General features: G+C 41.2%; 1 protein-coding gene across 1 annotated transcript in view; it reads left to right on the forward strand.

The window, feature by feature from the left end:
- The window catches only part of LOC132153265 (inactive dipeptidyl peptidase 10-like), a 37,800-nt gene that overhangs the window by 4,532 nt on the left and 10,626 nt on the right, over positions 1-22,642 (forward strand). Inside the window, exons 2-17 of the mRNA XM_059562655.1 lie at positions 1,458-1,569; positions 2,055-2,150; positions 2,369-2,463; positions 3,199-3,273; positions 3,361-3,413; positions 3,536-3,617; positions 5,306-5,426; positions 5,544-5,698; positions 5,958-6,055; positions 11,463-11,586; positions 14,475-14,513; positions 14,604-14,711; positions 14,786-14,877; positions 16,996-17,043; positions 17,129-17,250; positions 17,390-17,437. Coding sequence (XP_059418638.1) covers positions 1,458-1,569; positions 2,055-2,150; positions 2,369-2,463; positions 3,199-3,273; positions 3,361-3,413; positions 3,536-3,617; positions 5,306-5,426; positions 5,544-5,698; positions 5,958-6,055; positions 11,463-11,586; positions 14,475-14,513; positions 14,604-14,711; positions 14,786-14,877; positions 16,996-17,043; positions 17,129-17,250; positions 17,390-17,437 — 1,468 coding nt within the window. The remainder of the gene's footprint in view (positions 1-1,457; positions 1,570-2,054; positions 2,151-2,368; positions 2,464-3,198; positions 3,274-3,360; positions 3,414-3,535; positions 3,618-5,305; positions 5,427-5,543; positions 5,699-5,957; positions 6,056-11,462; positions 11,587-14,474; positions 14,514-14,603; positions 14,712-14,785; positions 14,878-16,995; positions 17,044-17,128; positions 17,251-17,389; positions 17,438-22,642) is intronic.

A 22,642-nucleotide genomic window follows, 5' to 3' on the forward strand; every position in this document is an offset into this window, starting at 1 on the left:
GCGGAGGAGTCGGCGCCGTTCGCCAGGGGGCCGGAGCCTGCTGCCTCCGTGAAGGTATCCGGAGGAGCAGGGAACGGGGGTCTCCTGCCGGCTGCCCAAAACCGGAGGAGCCGTCGCCGTCCACGCCGTATCGTGCCTTCCGCCGAGGGCCGTCCAGTGCCACTGCCAGGCACCACGGAGGAGATCGCCCAGCTGGTGGAGGGCCGAGCAGCAGTGCGTCTGGGAACCGGAATTTTAAGTGGGTACCCCCCTCTCGTCTCTGTCGCTCCTCCTTTTCTCTCGCCTCGTCTGTCCTACCCCCAGTTTCCCGCCGGTTTCCGTGAGCGGTCCCCCCCAGAGGGAGGGGGGAGGGGTAGAGCGCAGTCTCGTGGGTACCCCCCGGCCTGCGAGGGGCGATGGGGGTATGTGGCGAGTGGGGCGGGGCCGAGGGACGTGGGAACAAGGAGTGAGGCCGGCGGTGATTGGGCAAATCAGTGACACCTGCGACCCACCGCCGGTCTCGAGTCCCACGTAGGAGATGGAAGGATATAAAACTGGAGCGACGACAGTGAAGGACGAGAGAGGACCAGGCCTGGGTGTTATTTTAGGTTTTGGTTTCATTTTGTGCGCATCAGTCGTCCGCGAGGGGCTGATGCGCTGTTTTGTGTTTATTTTATTATTAAAGTCTTCATTTCATTGTCCGCCGGTTCCCGCCTCCTTCTTCCCGATGATTAGGAAGTTTTTATCATTACAAGCCTGTAGTTTGGTTACTTTCTTTATTTTGATTTTGTCTTACCCAGTTTTTATTCCAGTTATCGATTCCTATAATTTGCCTTTTGGTTCATTATTTTGTTTTATTTGCTCTCAGCAGTTTGAAGTTAGTTCGTTTTTCTTTGTTCTTTTCTTTCTAGTCATGGCGCAAAGTCAGTTTCTTAGTTTGCTACTTGTTGTTCTCTCTTGTGGTCTTGTCTTGTGTGTGGTTATGTCTTGTGGTTGTCCTGATCCCCCTGGCTGCTGTTCTTCAGACCTGACTCTCTGACTGGACTGGTTTCACTACAGCTCAGAGTATCAAGCCCTGGTTTCTCAAGCTGCAGCCTGATCTTCAGTTTTCTTGTTGACTGGGGCTGCTCTATCTACTTTGTTCTCCAGCAAAACTGATCTTGGTCGTCCTCCTGATCTCCAGAAGACTGCCCCTTTCCTACTGATTGGAGTCTCACATCAGCCCTGTTAATCCTTTTCTTGTTAATAAACATCACTCCCTACTAGTAAACTGCTGTGACAAAACATTGACAGTCAGTTCTATGTATCAGATGTTTGGAGCTTAAAAGAAGCAAATGACCAAATTTTTTAAATATTGGAATGTCCTTCTGCAAGTATGTGAAGTCTAAGATCACACAGACGTTCTGTTTAAAGGTTAATGTAAATGTATTATCAATTGGACTAATAAGGTTGAAATCCCTCTTTCGCTCTATCTGTAGGATGTGGGAAGTGTTTCCACTGAGATGAACTGGAAGGGAGTGGGAATCTCACTTCTGGTCATTGCATTTGTGCTGTCGTTGATTGGATTGTCCATCTTTCTGCTGTCTAAAGGTCTGTGTGTTTCCAGTCCAGTAGACATTCATTCACAGAGTAAAAGTAGTCTGTCACCCGACCGAGCGCCAAAAATGTCTGGATTTAAGTCTGCTTAGGATAACTTGTATCACATTACACTTCCATATATCTCTTCACCAAATTATTACATTTTTTTTTTAATTCTCACTGTCTGCAACAGCAAAAGAACAAAAACAGTGACTGAGCAAAATAAGTATATAAAAATAGGATAAAATGACAAATTATTTCCTTGTTTTAAGAAATAAAGAAATTGCATCTTATTTGCAAAGAGAATGAGCAAGTTCAGGCTCCATGTTTGTCAGGTCAAGCAGTCCCAGGTTAGTCAATGCAGATGTCTAACATGGAGCTCAATGGAGTCATGAGAAGGCATTTGTAACTTTCATAGTGAACATGTTCATGTAAGTGTGTGTGTGTGTGTGTGTGTGTGTGTGTGTGTGTGTGTGTGTGTGTGTTGATGGCATCAGGTGATGCTCACCACACTCTGAGGACCTGTCTGACCCTGGATGACCTTTTCTCCAGTGAGCTGCAGAATCATGATCTCGAAGCTCAATGGGTTTCTGGTGAGAAATATTACACACACACGCTCTGTCTCAATCTCAGTTCATGCTCTGCAGCAGCTGTGTGTGTTGGACTAAATGAGACCTTTCAAACTGACACACACACAGTGGTAAACATGTATATGGAGGATCTATGAAACAATCCTAACTCTTTAATCTAAATAGCAGTGTCATACCGCTGTTTAGAGCGTGTGCTGTATGTTTGTGTGAATATGTTTCAGCTCAACAACTCGTCTACAAGGACAGAGAAGGAGATCTAAAGATGCTGAACATGGAGACCAATCAGACAGAGGTTTTAATGAAAAACACTACATTTGTGAGTGATGTTACATAAGTCAGGTCAAGTCAAACCACCTTTATTTATATAGCACTTTAAACAAAATAATTTGCGTCAAAGCAACTGAACAACATTCATTAGGAAAACAGTGTGTCAATAATGCAAAATGATAGTTAAAGGCAGTTCATCATTGAATTCAGTGATGTCATCTCTGTTCAGTTAAATAGTGTCTGTGCATTTATTTGCAATCAAGTCAACGATATCGCTGTAGATAAAGTGACCCCAACTAAGCAAGCCAGAGGCGACATCGGCAAGGAACCGAAACTCCATAGATAAGTTCTTATGCCACAAAAATGTAAAATGGAAGCAGACTGTGGACCCTATGACCCTAGACAGACCACAAACCATCTTACAAGCCTACTTGTTCTTTTATTTTTAAATGTACAAATGGCATATAAATAAGCAAAATCTTACATGCTTGAAGGGCTGATAGAAGATGACAAAGTACACTATGAACCTAAAATGTGCACCTTGAATCCAAAGTATGTTCCTTGTAATAGAGACAATAAAAACATCCAAATCAAAAGTTCAGACTAACCTGTTTTATTTGGGAATGTATAACAATTAATTTAAATGTACAATGTGTAACCACAATTTCAATTAATTAATATGTTAAACTCCCAATTAATAGTCACACATTGCTACACTTCAGCATCATAATATTGATTGTTGAAGGATAACCATTTGTTATCATTTGTTCGATTTTTCACACAGGCAGAGTTCAAGGCCTCCAAGTTTGCCGTGTCACCAGACCTCAAATATGTGTTAATGGCATATGATGTCAGAAAGGTCAGAGATAAAGTCATGAATTGTGTTTTACACAAGGTTTCATCTAGTCTAAATAATTTTTAACTTAGTTTTACTTGTTGTTTTTAGGTGTATCGATACTCCTACCTGGCATCTTACTTGATCTACAACTTACAAACACGGTATTACACATATAGACAGGTAATGTGCATAGCAGAACTGTTATTTATGTGAATGTTATGTAATGAAGGTGCACTTCTCTTTCTGTGTGTGTGTGTGTGTGTGTGTGTGTGTCTCTCTCCAGGGAAGTGCATGAACTGAATCCTCCGGAGGTCTCTGATTGTGTTCTACAGTTTGCATCATGGGGAAATCACAGCCAACAGCTGGTGAGTAAAAGACTCAGAGTGTTTCTCATTTCTTATTTGGGCATAAGAACTTACTTACTTTCCTCACATCTGAGTTCCACCCTCCCTAGGATTTGAGGGAAGGATGCTAGGAAAGAAAAGTAAGATGAAGGAATCAAAGGAAAGCTTTGCACATTGCAATATTTTGACCTTATGTTGTTAAAGTTTGGTTATTTAAGACATTTATAATAAATATTAATAAAGAAGAATGTCCTGTTGAAATATGTGAGATGCATAGTTTATTTAAACTGCAAAGGTAAAACATTAATATGGACATTATTGTGAAAGATGTGAAGGGTAGAAGAATTTATGTGCTTCATGTTTTTTCTACAAGAATGTCTTCCATACAGGATTCATCTATGCATCCTCGCTCATTGCTCCTCTAAAAGCTTCCTCACTCCTTGTTCCTCACCTCCTCGCAGAGCAATTAGAGAATTTAGATGTCCTTAAGATGGCTAACTTTGATCTGCTTACGGGTCACAGGCCGGACGAGTGAGGAAAGAAGAAAGCGTCCGTTTGAGTATTGAGAAGCAGCACTACGGTACAAAGCAATGCAACCAGGGCTTTATTTGTGTCGGATCCTGCAGAAACAGGATTTAAAACTCTGTTTTACCAGAGACTTGAAACACTAGCACCGATCCAGTATCTCTTGCCAGAAGAGGCATTATGGGCACTTCTGATGAGAGATAAACAGGTGGCATTAAACAGAATATTGGTTGTGATGACAGAAAGCCAGAGGTGGAGTGTGTGTAAGGCTTGGCCTTCCCCTGGTCAGAGGGTACAAATTAAGGAGCTGGAGACATAATACCCCCCCCCCCCCACACACACACACACTAAATCTACTACAGCTGTTGCATAAAATGAAAATTAAACAAAAATGTCAACAACAGCATCAAATTTAGTCTGCTATCTGCACATATTGCATCATATTTATTTTTTCATGCTTTACAGCATTGCGCATTAAAACAAGAGTTTTTTTTCAGTGTTTCTCATCATAAATTAACTGCAGATGTAAATGCAGATTAAATTCGCACTAGGCTGAAGTCAGTGATAATGTTTTTTGATAATGTAACTTTTCTTTGTTCTCTTTCATATTCACTGTTTGAATAATCGTGGAAATGAAAGCATTATAATTAGTAATGTGCAATTATTATTATTTTTTTATTTATTAAATTGTGATCATGTTAAATACAAATTCATATTTCATGATGTGAATGGTATGGTTAATAGATTAACCAAAATTACGTTACTTTTAGCCTTACCATGGGGGCAATTTGTTTCATTAGGTAAGATATCTAAAGCAAGCTAAACATTTAATAATCACGTTTATTAAATTAATGTCAGACATATCTTACGAAATAAATGTTTAAAGACCGTCCGGAACATCCAGTGATAAACTACTTGACTTTAGTGTCTTTAATATTTCTGAATAAACTGAGCCAAACTCTGTGTAAAATGATTTACTAAACACTACACTAGGAAATCTGCTGGACAAACACATGTGAATGGAAAGACTTGAAACACCCAATGCTTTGAAAAACTGACAGCAGTGAGCTCATGATCTTAACAGCTGTTTTCACTTCCCTCTGCAAAGCTTTCTTTCGTTTCTAAGAGTGACATTTGTCTATGAGCATGGTATCTTCTCAGCTCATTCTCTCTCTCTGTCTCAGGTGTACATATTTGAGAATAATATTTACTATCAGCCAGATGTGAAGAGCAGTTCTCTCAGATTGACGTCATCGGGGCGAGATGGCCTCATATTTAATGGAATAACTGACTGGCTTTATGAGGGTAACACACCATCATCACACTGTTTTTAACAACACAAGCTGTGCTATTTGAGTTGTTTTTGTTATTTTATGGATAAAATTTCATGGACCCTTTGCTGTTCATCTTCTTGTCTATCAGAGGAGGTCCTGCACTCTTCAACTGCTCACTGGTGGTCTCCATCAGGCTCCCATCTGGCATTTCTCACCATCAATGACACTCTGGTGCCCAACATGCATCTGCCGCGTTTCACGGGAACGCTTTACCCTCGTGGACAACAGTATCCTTACCCGAAGGTACGCGGATGGCCATCTGCCTCAACAGGCTGTCCTGCTGCTGAATGTGTAAATGTGTAATGTGTATCTGAACTGACCCTGACCTAACCCTAACCCTAAGGAAATTGCTGTGTCAGTCAAATTATAAATGATCAAATACCCCCCCCCCCCCCCCCAACTGCTTTTGAGTTGTGGTAAGTTAGTTACTGTTAGTTACAGCTGTGCCTGTAACAGTGAACAACAGAACACTGATTCCCCTTGATTTCACTGTGTGCAACAGGCTGGACAGATGAATCCTGAAGTGACACTGTATGTGATCAGTGTGAATGGATGTACACATGCTACACAACTCCTGCATCCTGACAGCTTACAGAGAAGGTACAACACATGAGCACACACACACACATACACACACACACACACACACACACACACACACACACACACACAGGGTTGCCAACTTTGATGTGAAACAAAGTATCAGCTTTCAAATGTTGTAAGTTTTAATACTAAATACTGTTTTGGTGCACATAATGCGGCATACATCATAAAAAACATTTGCGACAAGCCTTGGTCTCACCAGCGTCACCGTGCGGTCACGGGACCCATAGAGCTCTCCAAACAAACCAGCACACATTACAGTTGAATGGATTTAAGTAAGATAGATGACAGCTTCATTATACAGGTATATGCAGCAATTTGTTTGTTAAACATAACAGCATATTATGCATTGATTATTACGTTGATGACCTTTACAGTATCGTCTTTATTCTGTTATTCTGTTTTTTCTTACCCCTCAGTTCTTACCCCACCTTATATTACAATTAGTGTAGTATTTAAGATTAAAGATTGAAGGTTAAGGGTTTTAAATTCCTAAGCAAGGAAGCAAATTAGAGTCATTTTGTGGTTAAAAATTGTAATTTTCATTTGTAATGGCATACTTTACTCACTAGATACCTGAATGACTCTAGAATATTGCAGGTCATTCCCGCTTACTTATTTTTTTTTTTCTTCATTTGAAAAAATATTAAGATATGATTACACTAGATTTTGAATTGAAAATTGTAAAAGTTAATAACTTACATGCTATTTTAGTCAGCTTAGTTGGGTATGTTTGAATTTTATCGATTCCAATTCTGATTCCTCTTATCGATTCAGATTCTTTTCAATTCCCACGTTTGAATTTTATCGATTCCAATTCTGATTCCTCTTATTGATTCAGATTCTTTTCAATTCCCAGTTTTGATTCCAATGTTATTAAATAATGATATCAAACATTTGTGTCTCTTTTTTTACAAACCATTTATTGGAATTGAATACCATGAAAAAAAATTCAACAGGCTACATAAAAATTATTTAAGAGCTGTTTGTGTGCAAAATAGAACTGCATGATTCTGGAAATAAGATTCTGGAAAGAGCCCCCCCCCCCCCCCCCCCCACCATTGGAAGTTTTGTGGTTCACTCATGAAGATTCTGAAGCAAATGATCGATGATGCAGTCTTGTCTGATAACAAACCTATATAGTTTTCTATGCCATTGGACGGGAATACTCATAGACATTCGCCAGTTCCAGGATGGACTCGAATCATCACTGACCGTTAAAGTGACAAATTTTCCTCCATGTACATACATTTCAGTGCTAATCAGGATATCAATTCCCCTATGTATCACTTGGGGGAATTGATGAACATCTAAGTCTGTTCAATGCTACCTGTTCTAATATATTAAGCTCTGTTTGACCACTAAAGGTGAAAAAAAAATGAACACAATTCAATACCTTGGCAAAATGATTTCACTTGTTCTCTCAGACAGACCTGTAGAAAGACTGAACGTAAATGGAAAAAAGACAAACTACAAGTGTCATGAAATTTTAAGTGCCTCTCTTTCTGCCTATCAGCGAGCTTTTAAAGCTGCAAAGTGTAGTTAATAAAAAAAAAACCATAAGCCAAGTATCCTATCTTCCACAGTTGAATCTGTTCATCGTCCGACTGTTAATCTGTTTCCTGAGTTATTTGTCTCTTTTTGTAAGGACTTTGCAAAGCATTTTAATAAGATTTCCCAAATTACATCTTTGATGACTCTGTCGGCATATAAATTGCCAGATATTCCAATCACCCCTTCCACCTGGTCTGTCTTTGAGCCTGTAAACTTGAATACTCTGATTGAGATTATGTCTACTCTGAAACCTGTGTCCCCAGGATGTAATTCCTTCATGTTTCCTTGGACAGATTATTGAGACTGCTGTCCCTGACCAGTCTGTTATTAACAAATGCCTCTATACTGGCACTGTACCTGGTGACTTTAAACTTGCCACGGTGCGGCCTCATCTTAAAAAAACAAGTCTGGATCCTACATCAGTAAGGTAATCCTACTGGTTAACTGTCATCCTATTTCCAACTTGACTTTTCTTTCCAACATTTTAGAGAAAGTGGTTCTAAATCAACTACAATCTTATTTGACTATCAATTCGATATCTGAAAACTTTCTATCTGGTTTTAAATCCTATCACAGTACTGAGTCAGCTCTCTTAAGAGTTTTGAATGATACTATGCTAACTACTGACTCTGGGCAGTCTATGGCTTTGGTTCTGTTAGACCTCAGTTCTGGCTTTGATTTAGTTGATCATAATACACTTATATCACGTCTTGAAGCTTGTGCTGGCCTTCGGGGCACAGTGTTGCAGTGGTTTTGTGCATATCTCACCAATAGGAGATATGTTGTTAGTATTGGAAACCAATCCTCATCTGAGATGTATTTAAAGTCTGGGGTCCCTCCGGGCTCAATTCTTGGTCTGGTACTGTTTTCTCTTTATATGCTTCCTTTAGGATCTATTTTAAAAGGTTTGGGGTCTCTTTTCATCTGTATGCCATCAACACTTAAATTTACATCCCTTTGAAGCGTGATAACAAACAGGCTTTAAAGCCTATTTTAGACTCGATAAACTAAAACTTTGGCTTACAAGTAATTTCTTAAGCCTCAATGAAAGTAACACTGAATTTATTTTGTTTGGCTCAAATGACCACTGTGTACATGATTTTGAATCTGAACTTCTTACTCCATATAGAACTGCATGTGCAAGAAACGTAGGTGTTTGGTTTGATAATAATCTTAAATTTGATAAGAAGATAAGTGTGGCTGTCAAGTCCTGTTTTAATCATCTTCGTCTTCTCACGAAGGTGAAGCCATTTTTGTCTTTAGAGAAGTTTGAAATGGTTATGCATGCTTTTGTAACATCACGATTGGATTACTGCAACTCATTGTATATTGGTGCTCCTCAGTCATGTGTTTCTCATCTACAGTTAGTTCAGAATGCAGTGGCTCGGCTTCATTATGGGAAGCACAAATATGAGTCTATCACACCAGTTTTGATACCATTGCATTGGCTACCAGTCAAATATAGAATTGATTTAAAAAATTTAAGTCTAGTCACCTTTAGTTATATAGCACTTTAAGCAAAAAAGATTGTGTCAAAGCAACTGAACAACATTAATTAGGAAAACAGTGTGTCAATAATGCAAAATGACAGTTAAAGGCAGTTCATCATTGAATTCAGTGATGTCATCATCTCAGTTCAGTTTAAATTGACTTGATTGCAAATGATTGCACAGATACTTTGATATCACTGTAAATGAAGTGTCCCCAACTAAGGAGCCAAAGGCGACAGTAGCATGGAACCCAAACTACATCGGTGACATAATGGAGAAAAAAACATTGGGAGAAACCAGGCTCAGTCGGGGGGTCAGTTCTCCTCTGACCAGATGAAACCAGCAGTTCAATTCCAGGCTGCAGCAAAGTCAGATTATGCAGAAGAATCATCTGTTTCCTGTGGTCTTGTCCCGGTGGTCGTCTGAGATGAGATCTTTACAGGGGATCTGTATCTGGGGCTCATCTAGTTGCGTGGTCTTTTAGAAGCTTAGACGGAATAGGGTTTAACATACACGTTGTTGGTTTAGATGAATTAACAAGTTTATACCATTCTTCCTCTCCAATAGCAGAAAATGAGTGGAACTGTTCCTCAGGGGATTTATAGTGCACTGTCTGATGCGACACTGTAGCTGATGGCTGCATGGTTACGGCTGCATGCATTTAATCTCTAATTGAATCGATCTTAGAAGTAAAGTAGTTCATAAAGTCATTACTGCTGTGATGTTGGGAAATGTCAACACTTGTTGATGCTTTATTTTTCGTTAATTTAGCCACTGTATTGAATAAATATCTGGGGTTATGTTTGTTTTCTTTTAAAAATGATTAAAAATAATCAGATATAGCAGTTTTAATGCTTTTCTAAAGGAAAGGTTACTTTCCTGCCAAACAATATGAAATACCTCTAGCTTTCTTTTCCTCCAGCTGTGCTCCATTTTCCAGGCTGCTTTCTTTAGGGTGTGAGTATGCTCATTATACCACAGTGTCAGATTGTTTTCCTTAATCTTCCTTAAGCGTAAATGAGCAACTGTTCTTAAAATGGTAGAAAAGAGAGATTCCATAGTTTCTGTTGCATCATCAAGTTGTTCTGAGTTTTTGGGTATGCTAAGGAATTGGGATACATCAGGAAGATAACTTACAAAGCAGTCTTTTGTGGTCAATGTCAATGTCAATGTCACCTTTATTTATATAGCGCTTTAAACAAAATACATTGCGTCAAAGCAACTGAACAACATTCATTAGGAAAACAGTGTCAATAATGCAAAAATGATAGTTAAAGGCAGTTCATCATTGGATTCAGTTATGTCATCTCTGTTCAGTTAAATAGTGTCTGTGCATTTATTTGCAATCAAGTCAACGATATCGCTGTAGATGAAGTGTCCCCAACTAAGCAAGCCAGAGGCGACAGCGGCAAGGAACCGAAACTCCATCGGTGACAGAATGGAGAAAAAAACCTTGGGAGAAACCAGGCTCAGTTGGGGGGCCAGTTCTCCTCTGACCAGACGAAACCAGTAGTTCAATTTCAGACTGCAGCAAAGTCAGATTGTGCAGAAGAATCATCTGTTTCCTGTGGTCTTGTCCTGGTGCTCCTCTGAGACAAGGTCTTTACAGGGGATCTGTATCTGGGGCTCTAGTTGTCCTGGTCTCCGCTGTCTTTCATGGATGTAGAGGTCCTTTCTAGGTGCTGATCCACCATCTGGTCTGGATACGTACTGGATCCGGGTGACTGCAGTGACCCTCTGATCTGGACACAGACTGGATCTGGTGGCCACGGTGACCTCGGAACAAGAGAGAAACAGACAAATATTAGCGTAGATGCCATTCTTCTAATGATGTAGCAAGTACATAGGTTGTTATGGGAAGTGTTTCCGGTTCTGGTTTACCTAATTAATGCAGCCTAAAAATCCTTTAACGGATTTGGATAATAAAAGCATATTCGTAAAAGCGCTTAGATTAGCAAGCAAGGTCCTGGCAGATCGCTAGGTCTGGTCCACATAAGAAAAAAAAGCACATAGGAATCGATAAACCGAATCTAATTTTTAATTTGACAACAAGTATCTGATTCCTGACCTTAATTATCCGATTCTAGAACCCTAATGGAATTTCTCTGAAATTTTGATTCCCAAACCTTGTCAGAATTACACCATTCTACCCACAACAACAACCGGCTTGTTGTACTTACATGCTAAAACACTGATAAACAAGTTCAAACTCTGACCACTGAAGAGACGCACAAGTAAATCTGGTGTGATAGTCTTATTAAAGTAAAGAAGATTGTTCCATTTTCAGACATTCAGAAGTTCATAACATGTGTTTTTGAGTTTGAGATAATAGCCTGCAGTGTGTGTGTTTGTGTGTGCAGGGATCTCTACATCAGCATGGTGCAGTGGGTGACGGACGAGTGTCTTGCTGTACGCTGGCTAAACCGTCCTCAGAACTACTCCATACTCACACTCTGCTACACACAAACGGGGAAATGTGTGCCAGTAAGTAACTCCACACGTCTCATTCTTGGATTTAAATTGAAATGGCCATAACAAGTTGAATTGACCGGTAAGCCCCTCCCCTTAAACGCAGATGAGCCAATGGCAGTTGAGTATCAGTTGCACAGGGACCGGAACTCTGACATCTTTAGGTTTCAGAGCCATAGAGAAACATTGGAAAGCCGCGTTTTCACCGCAGGAACTTTACCCAGGAACTAAGGACTTTGGGCTGGTACTCTGTTTCTCCACTGCAGGAACAAGGAACTAAATAAAGTTCCAGGTAAAAAAATGCCCCTGCTGGCAAGGTAGTACTTTTTCAAAGTTCCAGAACTTTCGGGGGTGGGACTTGGTAAATGAACATGCTGATTGGTTATGTTCATGCAGTATTGTGATTTCAACAACCATTTATTCTGAACATTTTCAAAATATTACTGTTATGTCATGAAATGTAATTTTAAAAGTGTTTCAGGGAATGTAGCTGGTTAAAACTAAAATCTGTGGTTTATTTACCCCCTGATAGATACCCCCTGACTATGTAAAGTGCTTTGAGTTCCTAGAAAAGTGCTACATAAATGTAAGGAATTATTATTATTATTATTTATAAAGACCGCGCCTATTTAAAAATGGGTTTCACCGATTCCGGAGACGGTCAGCTCTACACGATCAGTGGGAGCTCAGTAATCATGTATACGCCGAGAAGCAGCATCACCTCGGCTAGACCTTCTGATATGTGCCGCTGGCTCTGATGTCTCTTTAGTGGTTAAACATAAAATATCATTCGTTTTGGGTAAATCTAATAGGTAATCTTTGGTCTGCATTCAATTTATCTATATGTTAAAATGAAAATAAAAAAGGCAAATTGATATAATACTTAGTTTAATTGTAATGACTGTATATATACACATTTCCCTGAACTAAGTACATTTCTGCTATTATTATTATTATTATTATGTTCAAATGAAAACGAAAGGAGGCAGTGGTGTTCGATATCCTATTTTGTTTTATTGGAAATATACAGTGAGGAAAATTGCAGTAGCCAAGGCGAGCTGACTGATGTTATCAAGTACACTGCTGTTTGCAGAATTACCGGATTTGTGTTGTTGTGGACATCACACTCCCGAGTCAAATGCACAAAGTCTGAACTACCGAGGATGCACGTCCAAAATCAGCATACTTTTTATTGAGAAACGCTCGCAGACCTACGTCACCAGACTATTTGCCTAATCTTCCCGGTACGTTAGAACTCGGTGGAAATGCAGAAAGCAACAGGTCTGGGGGGAAAACATTTCCTGGGAAAAAAAGTTCCTGGTAAAATTGTTCAGGGTAATTTCGGTAGGGTAAATGCAGCAGAAGATCCAAATCTTTCATCAGTTTGATGGTGTTTATGCTACAAAATGGCAAAATGTGTGCCTGGGGTACTTGTAACACTAATTCCATGTATCCTGAGAGGATGGGCAATGGAATTTATTTTATTCCTTCTCCTAAACCCACATAAGACAGAAAAAAAAGTCCCTAAGCATTCAACCCCAATCCCAATGAAGACAAACATTTTCATTTTCTGGTTGTCATACTCCCATTAAGTTCCAATTTTCGTGAAAGTGACATGACCTTCCGCCAAGTATGGTGACCCATACTCAGAATTCGTGCTCTGCATTTAACCCATCCAAAGTGCACACACACAGCAGTGAACACACACACACGCTGTGAACACACACCCGGAGCAGTGGGCAGCCATTTATGCTGCGGCGCCCGGGGAGCAGTTGGGGGTTCGATGCCTTGCTCAAGGGCACCTAAGTCGTGGTATTTAGGGTGGAGAGAGCACTGTACATGCACTCCCCCCTCCCACAATTCCTGCCGGCCCGAGACTCGAACTCACAACCTTTCGATTGCAAGCCTGACTCTCTGACCATTAGGCCACGACTTCCCTGCTCAAGCAGAACGTTATGACATCACGAGTCCATATAACGTAACAACCTAAATAGCTAACTGTTCTCACATCATTTACAATGTAGGTCAAACACAAATAAAGGTCTACATTTCAGTGCATGTCCATCAGTGGCGGCTCGTGGGTTTTAAAATAGGGGAGGCACACTGATTGTATTGGTCTGGGGATCCCTGCCAATTATTATTATTATTATTATTACTATTATTATAATAATAATAATTATTATTATTATTTGCTTAACCACATTAAAATGGCTTTTGGTTGCTTTTAGTCAGAAAACTTTAAGAAAATGACAGATATACAGCAAGATAATATAATTTCACTAAGCAAACTTTAATGCCCTTAAATGTCTGTGTTAAAAGAGAGCTGCCTGTTGTGCTATTTAATTAAGCGTGTATAAATATATACTGTTTGAATGACAGCTCTGTAAATATGTTTGCAATCAAATATTCAATATCGCTACTCATAAGTACTTGGTACATAATCAACGCAGCGTGAGAAGTTAATATCAAGTAATTGATGTCTGTATGATGATTGGTTGATTTACCAGAAGGGAGGCTAGCCTGCCTTGAGAGGTATCTTTTCTCAACACTTCTTATCACTGAAAGTGAACACTCGATGCTGATTGGCTATTTGTTTTTTTTTGTTTTTTTTACCGTACATTCTCTAAAAAATTTTAAAACTTTTTCAGACTTTATTATCTTTCAAAAAAGATTAATTGTAGTTTTATAGAATTTCTTTAATTCTAATTTGAATTACAATTCTTCATCCTGGTTACTACCTCCAGTTAAAATTCAGAATTCAGGAGTTGAATTGGAATATCAATGAATGTTCTGAATACCACACAACCCTAACACACGTCCACACACACACAAAAACACACACTCACACTTATGCACAACATATGTAAACACACAAACATGCTGGTTTTGGTCTCTCATTGCAGAAGCATGTCATGACATCGGACAAATGGATTGACAGACAGGTAAGATTATGCGATTTCATATTTTGCCACATTTGTTTACATTCAACAGTACATTTGAAGTGATCTGATGGTCTCATTTGATTGGTCCAGAATGAAAAACCAGCTTTCTCTAAAGATGGAGAAACTTTTTTCATGACATTGCCCCTCAGAAGTGGAGGCCAAAAATCCTTTAGACACCTTACTATGATGTCAGAGCAGGTATAAACGCACACGAGCCACACAGAAACAAACATAAATCACACAGATCTGACTTTAACCTCTACTACTTTCAGCCTGAAGGTGAAGAGATCATCATGCGACACCTGACCTCAGGCACCTGGGAGGTCACAGAGATACTGACCTATGATGAAAAGTGGAACACAGTGTGAGTCACTTCACAAACACGTGCACACACACACACACACACACACACACATACACTCACACATCAGAATAAGAATGAGCTTTATTGCCAGGTATGTTTACACATACAAGGAATTTGTTTTCGTGACAGAAGCTCCCCAGTGCAACAGAACAACAGCGGAAGAACAAAAGAACACATAATTAAATAATAAAAAATACAAATAAGTAGGTAAGGAATGACATTATACAAATTGACTATTGTATGTGCAGGTATATTACAATAGGCAGTTCTGCATGTACACGTATATTGTGTGCAAAAATGTAAGTGTACCCTAAGTATGTGTGTTAGATAAATAACTGTATATATATATATATATATATATATATATATATATATATATATATATATATATATATATATATATATATATATAGTCCTTTTGTTCACTCTGGATAAGTACAGTTCTTGAATAGAAGGGAGGGTTGTACCGATAATTCGCTCAGCAGTCCGGACTGCCCTCTGTAGTCTTCTGAGGTCATATTTAGAAGCTGAGCTGAACCAGACAGTGACTGAAGTGCAGAGGATGGATTCAATGATGGTGGGGTAGAACTGTTTCAGCAGCTCCTGTGGCAGGTTATGGAAGTACAACCTCTGCTGGGCCTTTTTCACAATGGAGTCAATGTGAATGTCCCACTTTAGGTCCTGAGACATAGTGGTGCCCACGAACCCGAATGACTCCACTGCAGTCACAGTGCTGTTCATGATGGTGAGAAGAGGGAGAGCAGGGGGATTTCTCCTGAAGTCCACGATCATCTCCACTGTTTTGAGTGTGTTAAGCTCCAGGTTGTTGAGACTGCATCAGACAGCCAGCTCTTTAAGCTCCTGCCTGTAAGCAGACTCGTCACCACACTCATCGGCCTCATTCAGGACGGTGTCATCTGCAAACTTCAGGAGCTTGACAGAGGGGTCCTTAGACGTGCAATCATTAGTGTACAGGGAGAAGAGCAGTGGGGAGAGAACGCAGCCCTGGGGAGCTCCGGTGCTGATTGTACGGGTGCTGGATGTGTATTTTCCCAGCCTCACTAGCTGCTGCCTGTCTGTCAGGAAGCTGTTGATCCACTGACAGACTGCTTCCGGAAGACCAGGCGCACCACATCCTCGCTTATCTGTATTGCAGGTGTGGGGGAGAGGGGGGTGGCAGGAGGTGTGATTGGTTTGAACGGTTGTGTGGAGAGGCATCCATGGCAGGTGATGGGTGTTCTTTCAAACCTGCAGTAAAACTCATTCAGATCGTCTGCCAGTTGTTGATTCTCCACAGTGCTGGGGGATGGTGTCTTGTAGTTGGTGATCTCTTTCAGACTTTTCCACACTGATGCCGAGTAGTTGGAAGTGAACTGAGTCCTTTTTTTCCAGAATAATTCCTCTTTGCCACTCTAATCTCCTTTTCCAGTGTGTATTTAGCCTGTTTATACAAGCCATTGTCCTCCTTCCTGTAAGCATCTTCTTTGGCCTGATGGAGCTGTCTGAGTTTTGCAGTGAACCACGGTTTGTCATTGTTGTAAGTTAGATGAGTCCTGGTAGGAATACACATATCCGCAAATAAACTGATATATGTTACAGTCTCTGTGAGCTCGTCCAGATCAGTGGCAGCAGCTTCAAAAACACTCCAATCAGTGTGGTCAAAACAAAATTGTAAATCCTGCTCTGCTTCCATATTCCATCTTTTTACAGTCCTTAATACAAGTTTAGCTGATTTTAGTTTCTGCCTGTAGGTCGGTATAAGATGAACCAGACCCAAAGCTGCCCGTGGAACAGAGTGATATGCATCCTTTATTGTGGTGTAAAAGTGATCCAATATATCACTGTCTCTGGAGGGACATGTGATGTTCTGTCTGTATTTTAGCAGTTCACGGGAGAGATTCGCTTTATTAAAGCCCCCGAGAATGATTACAACAGAATCCGGGTGTTGTTGTTCTGTCTCTGAGAACAACAACACCCGGTCTCTGTTGTTGATCTGTCATATACACAAGCAGGCACATACGCAAACTCATGCACACACAAACACACACACACACACACACACACACACACACACACACGTTACATCAAATATCTAACATGTCTTGTGTTTTCATATAGATATTTTCTCAGTAATGAAGCTGGATTCAGTCACAGGCACCTGTACAGGTGAGATGCTCTGATGCTGCACAGAGTACTCTGTTTTTATTCTTCCTGATTAACTCATGTTATAGCAGCGTAAATTGACCCCCAGGGTAAGCACAGTGGACCCATTCCATCGCAAGTGCTTGAGCTGTTCTGTGTTTAAACCTCACTGCTCATTTTATGAAGCATCAGTGAGTCCGGACAGACAGGCCGTCCTGCTGAACTGCAGGGGTAAACCACACACACACACACACACACACACACACACACACACACACACACACACAACGTAACATTGGATTTTTTTGTCATGAATCCGCCTCATTCTGAATTGAAAAATGCCTGAAGATTTCTTTAAACAATTCTTCAGGTCCAGGAATCCCCAAAACCACTGTGCACCTTCTCAGCAACATGAGCGGTGAGTCAAAACACACATTCACACACACAAATGTTCTTCATCACATCTTTGACAGAGTGTCAGATAAGAGCCACTCACACACAGGAACCTAATTTATGTACCAAAACCCAGTTCAGTAATGTGAGTGGGTGACACGAACAAACTATTAAAAAGTAGGCTCAAGAAGTCTATGCGTCGTATTTATGAACAACCTCTTGACAAACCACCAAAATAGAAGTTTGGCGTAACTTAAAGAAATTGTAACAGATTATATTACTATTGTAAAGCAGAATGTAATAATACTAATAACAGTAATAATACAGTTTTTCTGAATTGCTAAAAGACATTTCTTGAAACCATCACTCATTTTCTCAAACCCTTAAACAAAAAAATCCAAATACTCAAGCTAAATTCATGAAACATCTGACTCTTCAATCAAAATCAAACAATCACTGTAAAAACTTTTACTTGCATTTAAAATAAACCGGTGCTCTCAGATCACACACGCAAGTCATTAAACACTAAAAAACATTCATTAGACACTACAGAGAAAAGTGGAGAACACCGCATCCAGAAAATTCCACAAAAAAATTTGTATTGAGTAAACTATTTTGCAATTCTTTAAAAAAAGTATAGTAATTGCATAATAATACTGAGTAAGGTGAATATAGTGTATAGGCCTACTGTATATACTGCAAGAATAGTATTGTGCTGAATATTGAATAGTACCGAAATTTTGTATATATTCAGCATTTGGATACTGCAAAAATACTGCAATCGAACTGCAAAGGCCAAAAAGGTCAAATAAAACTCTATATGAACAGCATGTTGCAGTATCTTCCGGTAAGATGGCGGTGCGACAGCAGCTCACAGTGGCCGCTGTGGACCCAAAATGTGCTATTTCTGTGTTTTTTAGACAGTTCTATAGACAGGGCACCATCCACTGTCCATGTCTATCATTGTCAGACAATACTGAAATACAGAAACCACTCAAAAACTGCACTTTCAAGTTGCCTGATGGAGAAACTACACAATCTCAGCTTGCTGTGGGCAGCTAGCCCCCAGTCTCTTGCATCATCATTCCCGGTGGCCAGGGAAGGGGACGCCAAAAGCGATGTGAGCGGAAGCATAAGCGAGGTAAGAGAGCGTGGGTCCATGGTAGGCTAAAAACAAACCTTAGTCGGCTGGCTCTCCAATCTCTCCTGCTCTCAAATGAGTGCTCCGTGGACAATAAGATGGACTACATTTGAATTCAACAGACTACTCAGAGTGAATTTAGGGACTGCTGCATCTTTCTTTTCATGGAGACATGGCTCAGCCACAGAGTTTCCAACGCCGCCATTCAGCTCGACGGGCTCATCGCGTTTCACACCGACAGAAACAAAACCCTGAGTGGCAAGACTCGCGGCGGTGGCTTGAGTGTCTACATCAACACTAGTCAAGTCACCTTTATTTATATAGTGCTTTAAACAAAGATTGCGTCAAAGCAACTGAACAACATTCATTAGGTAAACCGTGTGTCCATAATGCAAAATGATAGTTAAAGGCAGTTCATCATTGAATTCAGTGATGTCATCATCTCAGTTCAGTATAAATAGTATCTGTGCAATCATTTGCAATCAAGTCAACGATATCGCTGTAAATGAAGTGTCCCCAACTAAGCAAGCCAAAGGCGACAGCGGCAAGGAACCGAAAGTCCATCAGTGACAAAATGGAGAAAAAACCTTGGGAGAAAGCAGGCTCAGTTGGGGGGGCAGTTTTCCTCTGACCAGACGAAACCAGTAGTTCAGTTCCAGGCTGCAGCTTAGTCAGATTGTGCAGAAGAATCATCTGTTTCCTTTGGTCTTGTCCTGGTGGTCATTTGAGACAAGGTCTTTACAGGGGATCTGTATCTGGGGCTCTAGTTGTCCTGGTCTCCACTGTCTTTCAGGGCAGTAGAGGTCCTTTCTAGGTGCTGATCCACCATCTGGTCTGGATACGTACTGGATCCGGGTGACTGCAGTGACCCCCTGATCTGGATACAGACTGGATCTGGTGGCTATGGTGACCTCGGAATAAGAGAGAAACAGACTAATATTAGCGTAGATGCCATTCTTCTAGTGATGTAGCAAGTACATCAGGCTTTATGGGAAGTGTTCCCGGCTCCAGTTTACCTAATTTATGCAGCCTAAAAATCCTTTAAAGGATTTGTATATTACAAGCATATTAGTGTGTTATTAGTGATGCGTGGCTCTTCTCCCGAACCTCAGTTAACTAGTTAACTCCCTAAATATAGCCTTAGTGCCTGAACGTGTTTAAGGTTTAGCAGAAAGAGTGCTTTGTTTGAGAAATTGGTTTAAGCTAGTGAGAATTTGGTTCGGAGATTGGGGTTTAATATTTTAGCAATTCAGAAAAACTGTAATACATTTTATTAAAACATTATTTTTAAAGAATATCACATAATTTTCATCAATGTTTTAAATATTGATTTAAGCGTTGTTCCACAAAAAGTGAAAGGAATTGTTTGAACTTCAATTAATTACACTTTAATAGATGGTTTATGCAGTTTTGATTAATGTTTTGATAACAAAGCTATATTAAGCAATAAAACATCTGCAAACAAAAGACACAATTTCTGAAAAAATAAAATGTTAAAATCATAATAAATTATCAAATTGTTCAATTATAAATGAACTCGATTAGAATCCTTTTCATTAGTCCAATTTATTTCCCTATTAAAGCTGAATCCAGACTTTTTTTTTTTAATGAGAAACATCAGAATTTGGGTAAAAATAAATGGTTAAATGGATTTCATAGCACCCTACAATCAAACTCTCACCTCTTTCGGTCAAGATCGGGATACAGGAAAACATAGGGAGAGATCCAAATGCAGATATGTCTTTTATTAGGGGTAATCCAAATCTTAAACAGTCCAGGCAGATGTCAAAACCAAAGTAGCAATCCAACAAAATAAACAGACATAAACACAAGGGCAAGAACAAAACTTCGAAAATGTCGTTATAACTATAAGGACTCCGTGACACATACTAAGACAGACAGGGTATAAATACACAGGGAAATGACAAACGCCAATGGGGAACGGGCAATGATTAATGATTAGTGACAGCTGAGTGCAATGAGAGGACAGAGATCATGGGGAATGTGGACATCTAGTGGTTACCCAGGGAACACAAACCAGACACTGTGACAGTACCCCCTCACTACGGAGCGGCTACCAGACGCTCCAAGACATGACTGACAAAACAAGACCAGGAGGGAGGTGGACAGGTGGAGGCTCACGGGGAGGGACGGAGGGCCAGGAAAAAAAAATGGGGAAACCAGAGACCAGAGGAACATTTAAAGCGGGGAACAGAGACCAGAAGTGCAACACCAAACAGGGAGACCAGGAGGGAGGTGGATCAGGGGGAGGGACAGGAAGTGAACTACAACAAAAAAACAACAACAACACAACAAGAGATCAGGGTGGGTCAGGGCGTTCAGGGACCCAGGACCGTGCCGACCGGGCAGGAATCCAAGGTGGAGCCGAAGATCACCATATCCGTGTGGTTGAGACAGAGGCCCACCCGGGAGGCGCAGAGGACCACCATGTCCATGTGGTCGAGACAGAAGCCCCCCAGGGCGGAGCAGAAGACCACCACAACCGTGTGGTCGGTACGGAAGCCCCCCAGGGTGGAGCAGAAGACCACCACGTCTGTGTGGTTGAGACCGAAGCCCCCCAGAGCGGAGCAGAAGACCACCACAACCGTGTGGTCGGGACGGAAGCCCCCCAGGGCGGAGCAGAAGAACACCACAACCGTGTGGTCGAGACCGAAGCCCCCCAGGGCGGAGCAGAAGACCACCACGTCCGTGTGGTTGAGACCGAAGCCCACCAGGGGGTCTGGAACGAGGCCCGTGATGAGGCTCTGGAAGTTCCGCAGAGGCGAGGAAAGATTCTGGTAGATCAGCCGAGACATGGGGAGGCTCTGGTAGTTCCACAGCGATGTGGAGAGACTCTGGTAATCCCATGGTGTTTAGACTGGATTCCAGAAGATCAGTGCTGACTTGACTCTGCTCATGAAGATCATTGGTGGCCTGACTCTGCTCATTAAGAACATTGGTGACTTGCATTTGTTCATGAAGATCAATGGTGACTTGCCCTTGTTCATGAAGATCATTGGTGACTTGCATTTGTTCATGAAGATCATTGGTGATTTGCATTTGTTCATGAATATCATTGGTGACTTGCCTTTGCCCATGAAGATAGTCGGTGACTTGACCTTGCCCATGAAGAACACTGGTGACTTGACCTTGCCCATGGAGATCAATGGTGACTTGACCTTGTTCATGAATTTCATGAAATTCACTTGGGCAGTGGCACTGGGCCGGTGGCCATCTTGGGCAGTGGCTCTGGGTGGGCGGCCACCTTGTGCAGTGGCAATGGGCTGGCGGCCCTCTTGTACTGTGGCGCTGGCTCAGCAGACGTGACGTGAACACTCTCTGGATCAGCAGACGTGACGTGAACACTCCTGGGAATGTCAATGTCAATGTCAATGTCACCTTTATTTATATAGCGCTGTAATGATATCAACCTTCATATTCATCCGGAAGAAGGAGGCGGGAACCGGCGGACAATCAAAAACATTTTAATAACAAAATAAACACAAAACAGCGCACCAGCCCCTCACGGACGACTGGTGCGCATAAAATAAAACCCAAAACACAACTAAAAGCCCAGGCCTGGTCCTCTCTCGTCCTTCACTGTCGTCGCTCCAGTTTTATATCCTTCCATCTCCTCCATGGGCCTCGAGACCGGTGGGTCGAACAGGTGCAGTTCATCTCCAATCACTCCCCCGGCCTCGCTCCCATGTCCCTCGGCCCCGCCCCACTCGTCACAAGCGCTTTAAACAAAATACATTGCGTCAAAGCAACTGAACAACATTCATTAGGAAAACAGTGTCAATAATGCAAAAATGATAGTTAAAGGCAGTTCATCATTGGATTCAGTGATGTCATCTCTGTTCAGTTAAATAGTGTCTGTGCATTTATTTGCAATCAAGTCAACGATATCGCTGTAGATGAAGTAAATCTCTAGGATCTTGTTCAGCATGGAAATATAATCCAAGAATGTCTCAGTGGCCATCTTGGGCAGTGGCGCTGGGCTGGCGTCCATCCAGCCTTGTGGTGCTGGGCTGGCGGCCATCTTGGGCAGTGTCGCTGGACCGGCGGCCATTCTGCGCAATGGCTCTG

Source organism: Carassius carassius, chromosome 11 (genome assembly GCF_963082965.1).
Source record: "Carassius carassius chromosome 11, fCarCar2.1, whole genome shotgun sequence".
NCBI lineage: Eukaryota > Metazoa > Chordata > Actinopteri > Cypriniformes > Cyprinidae > Carassius > Carassius carassius.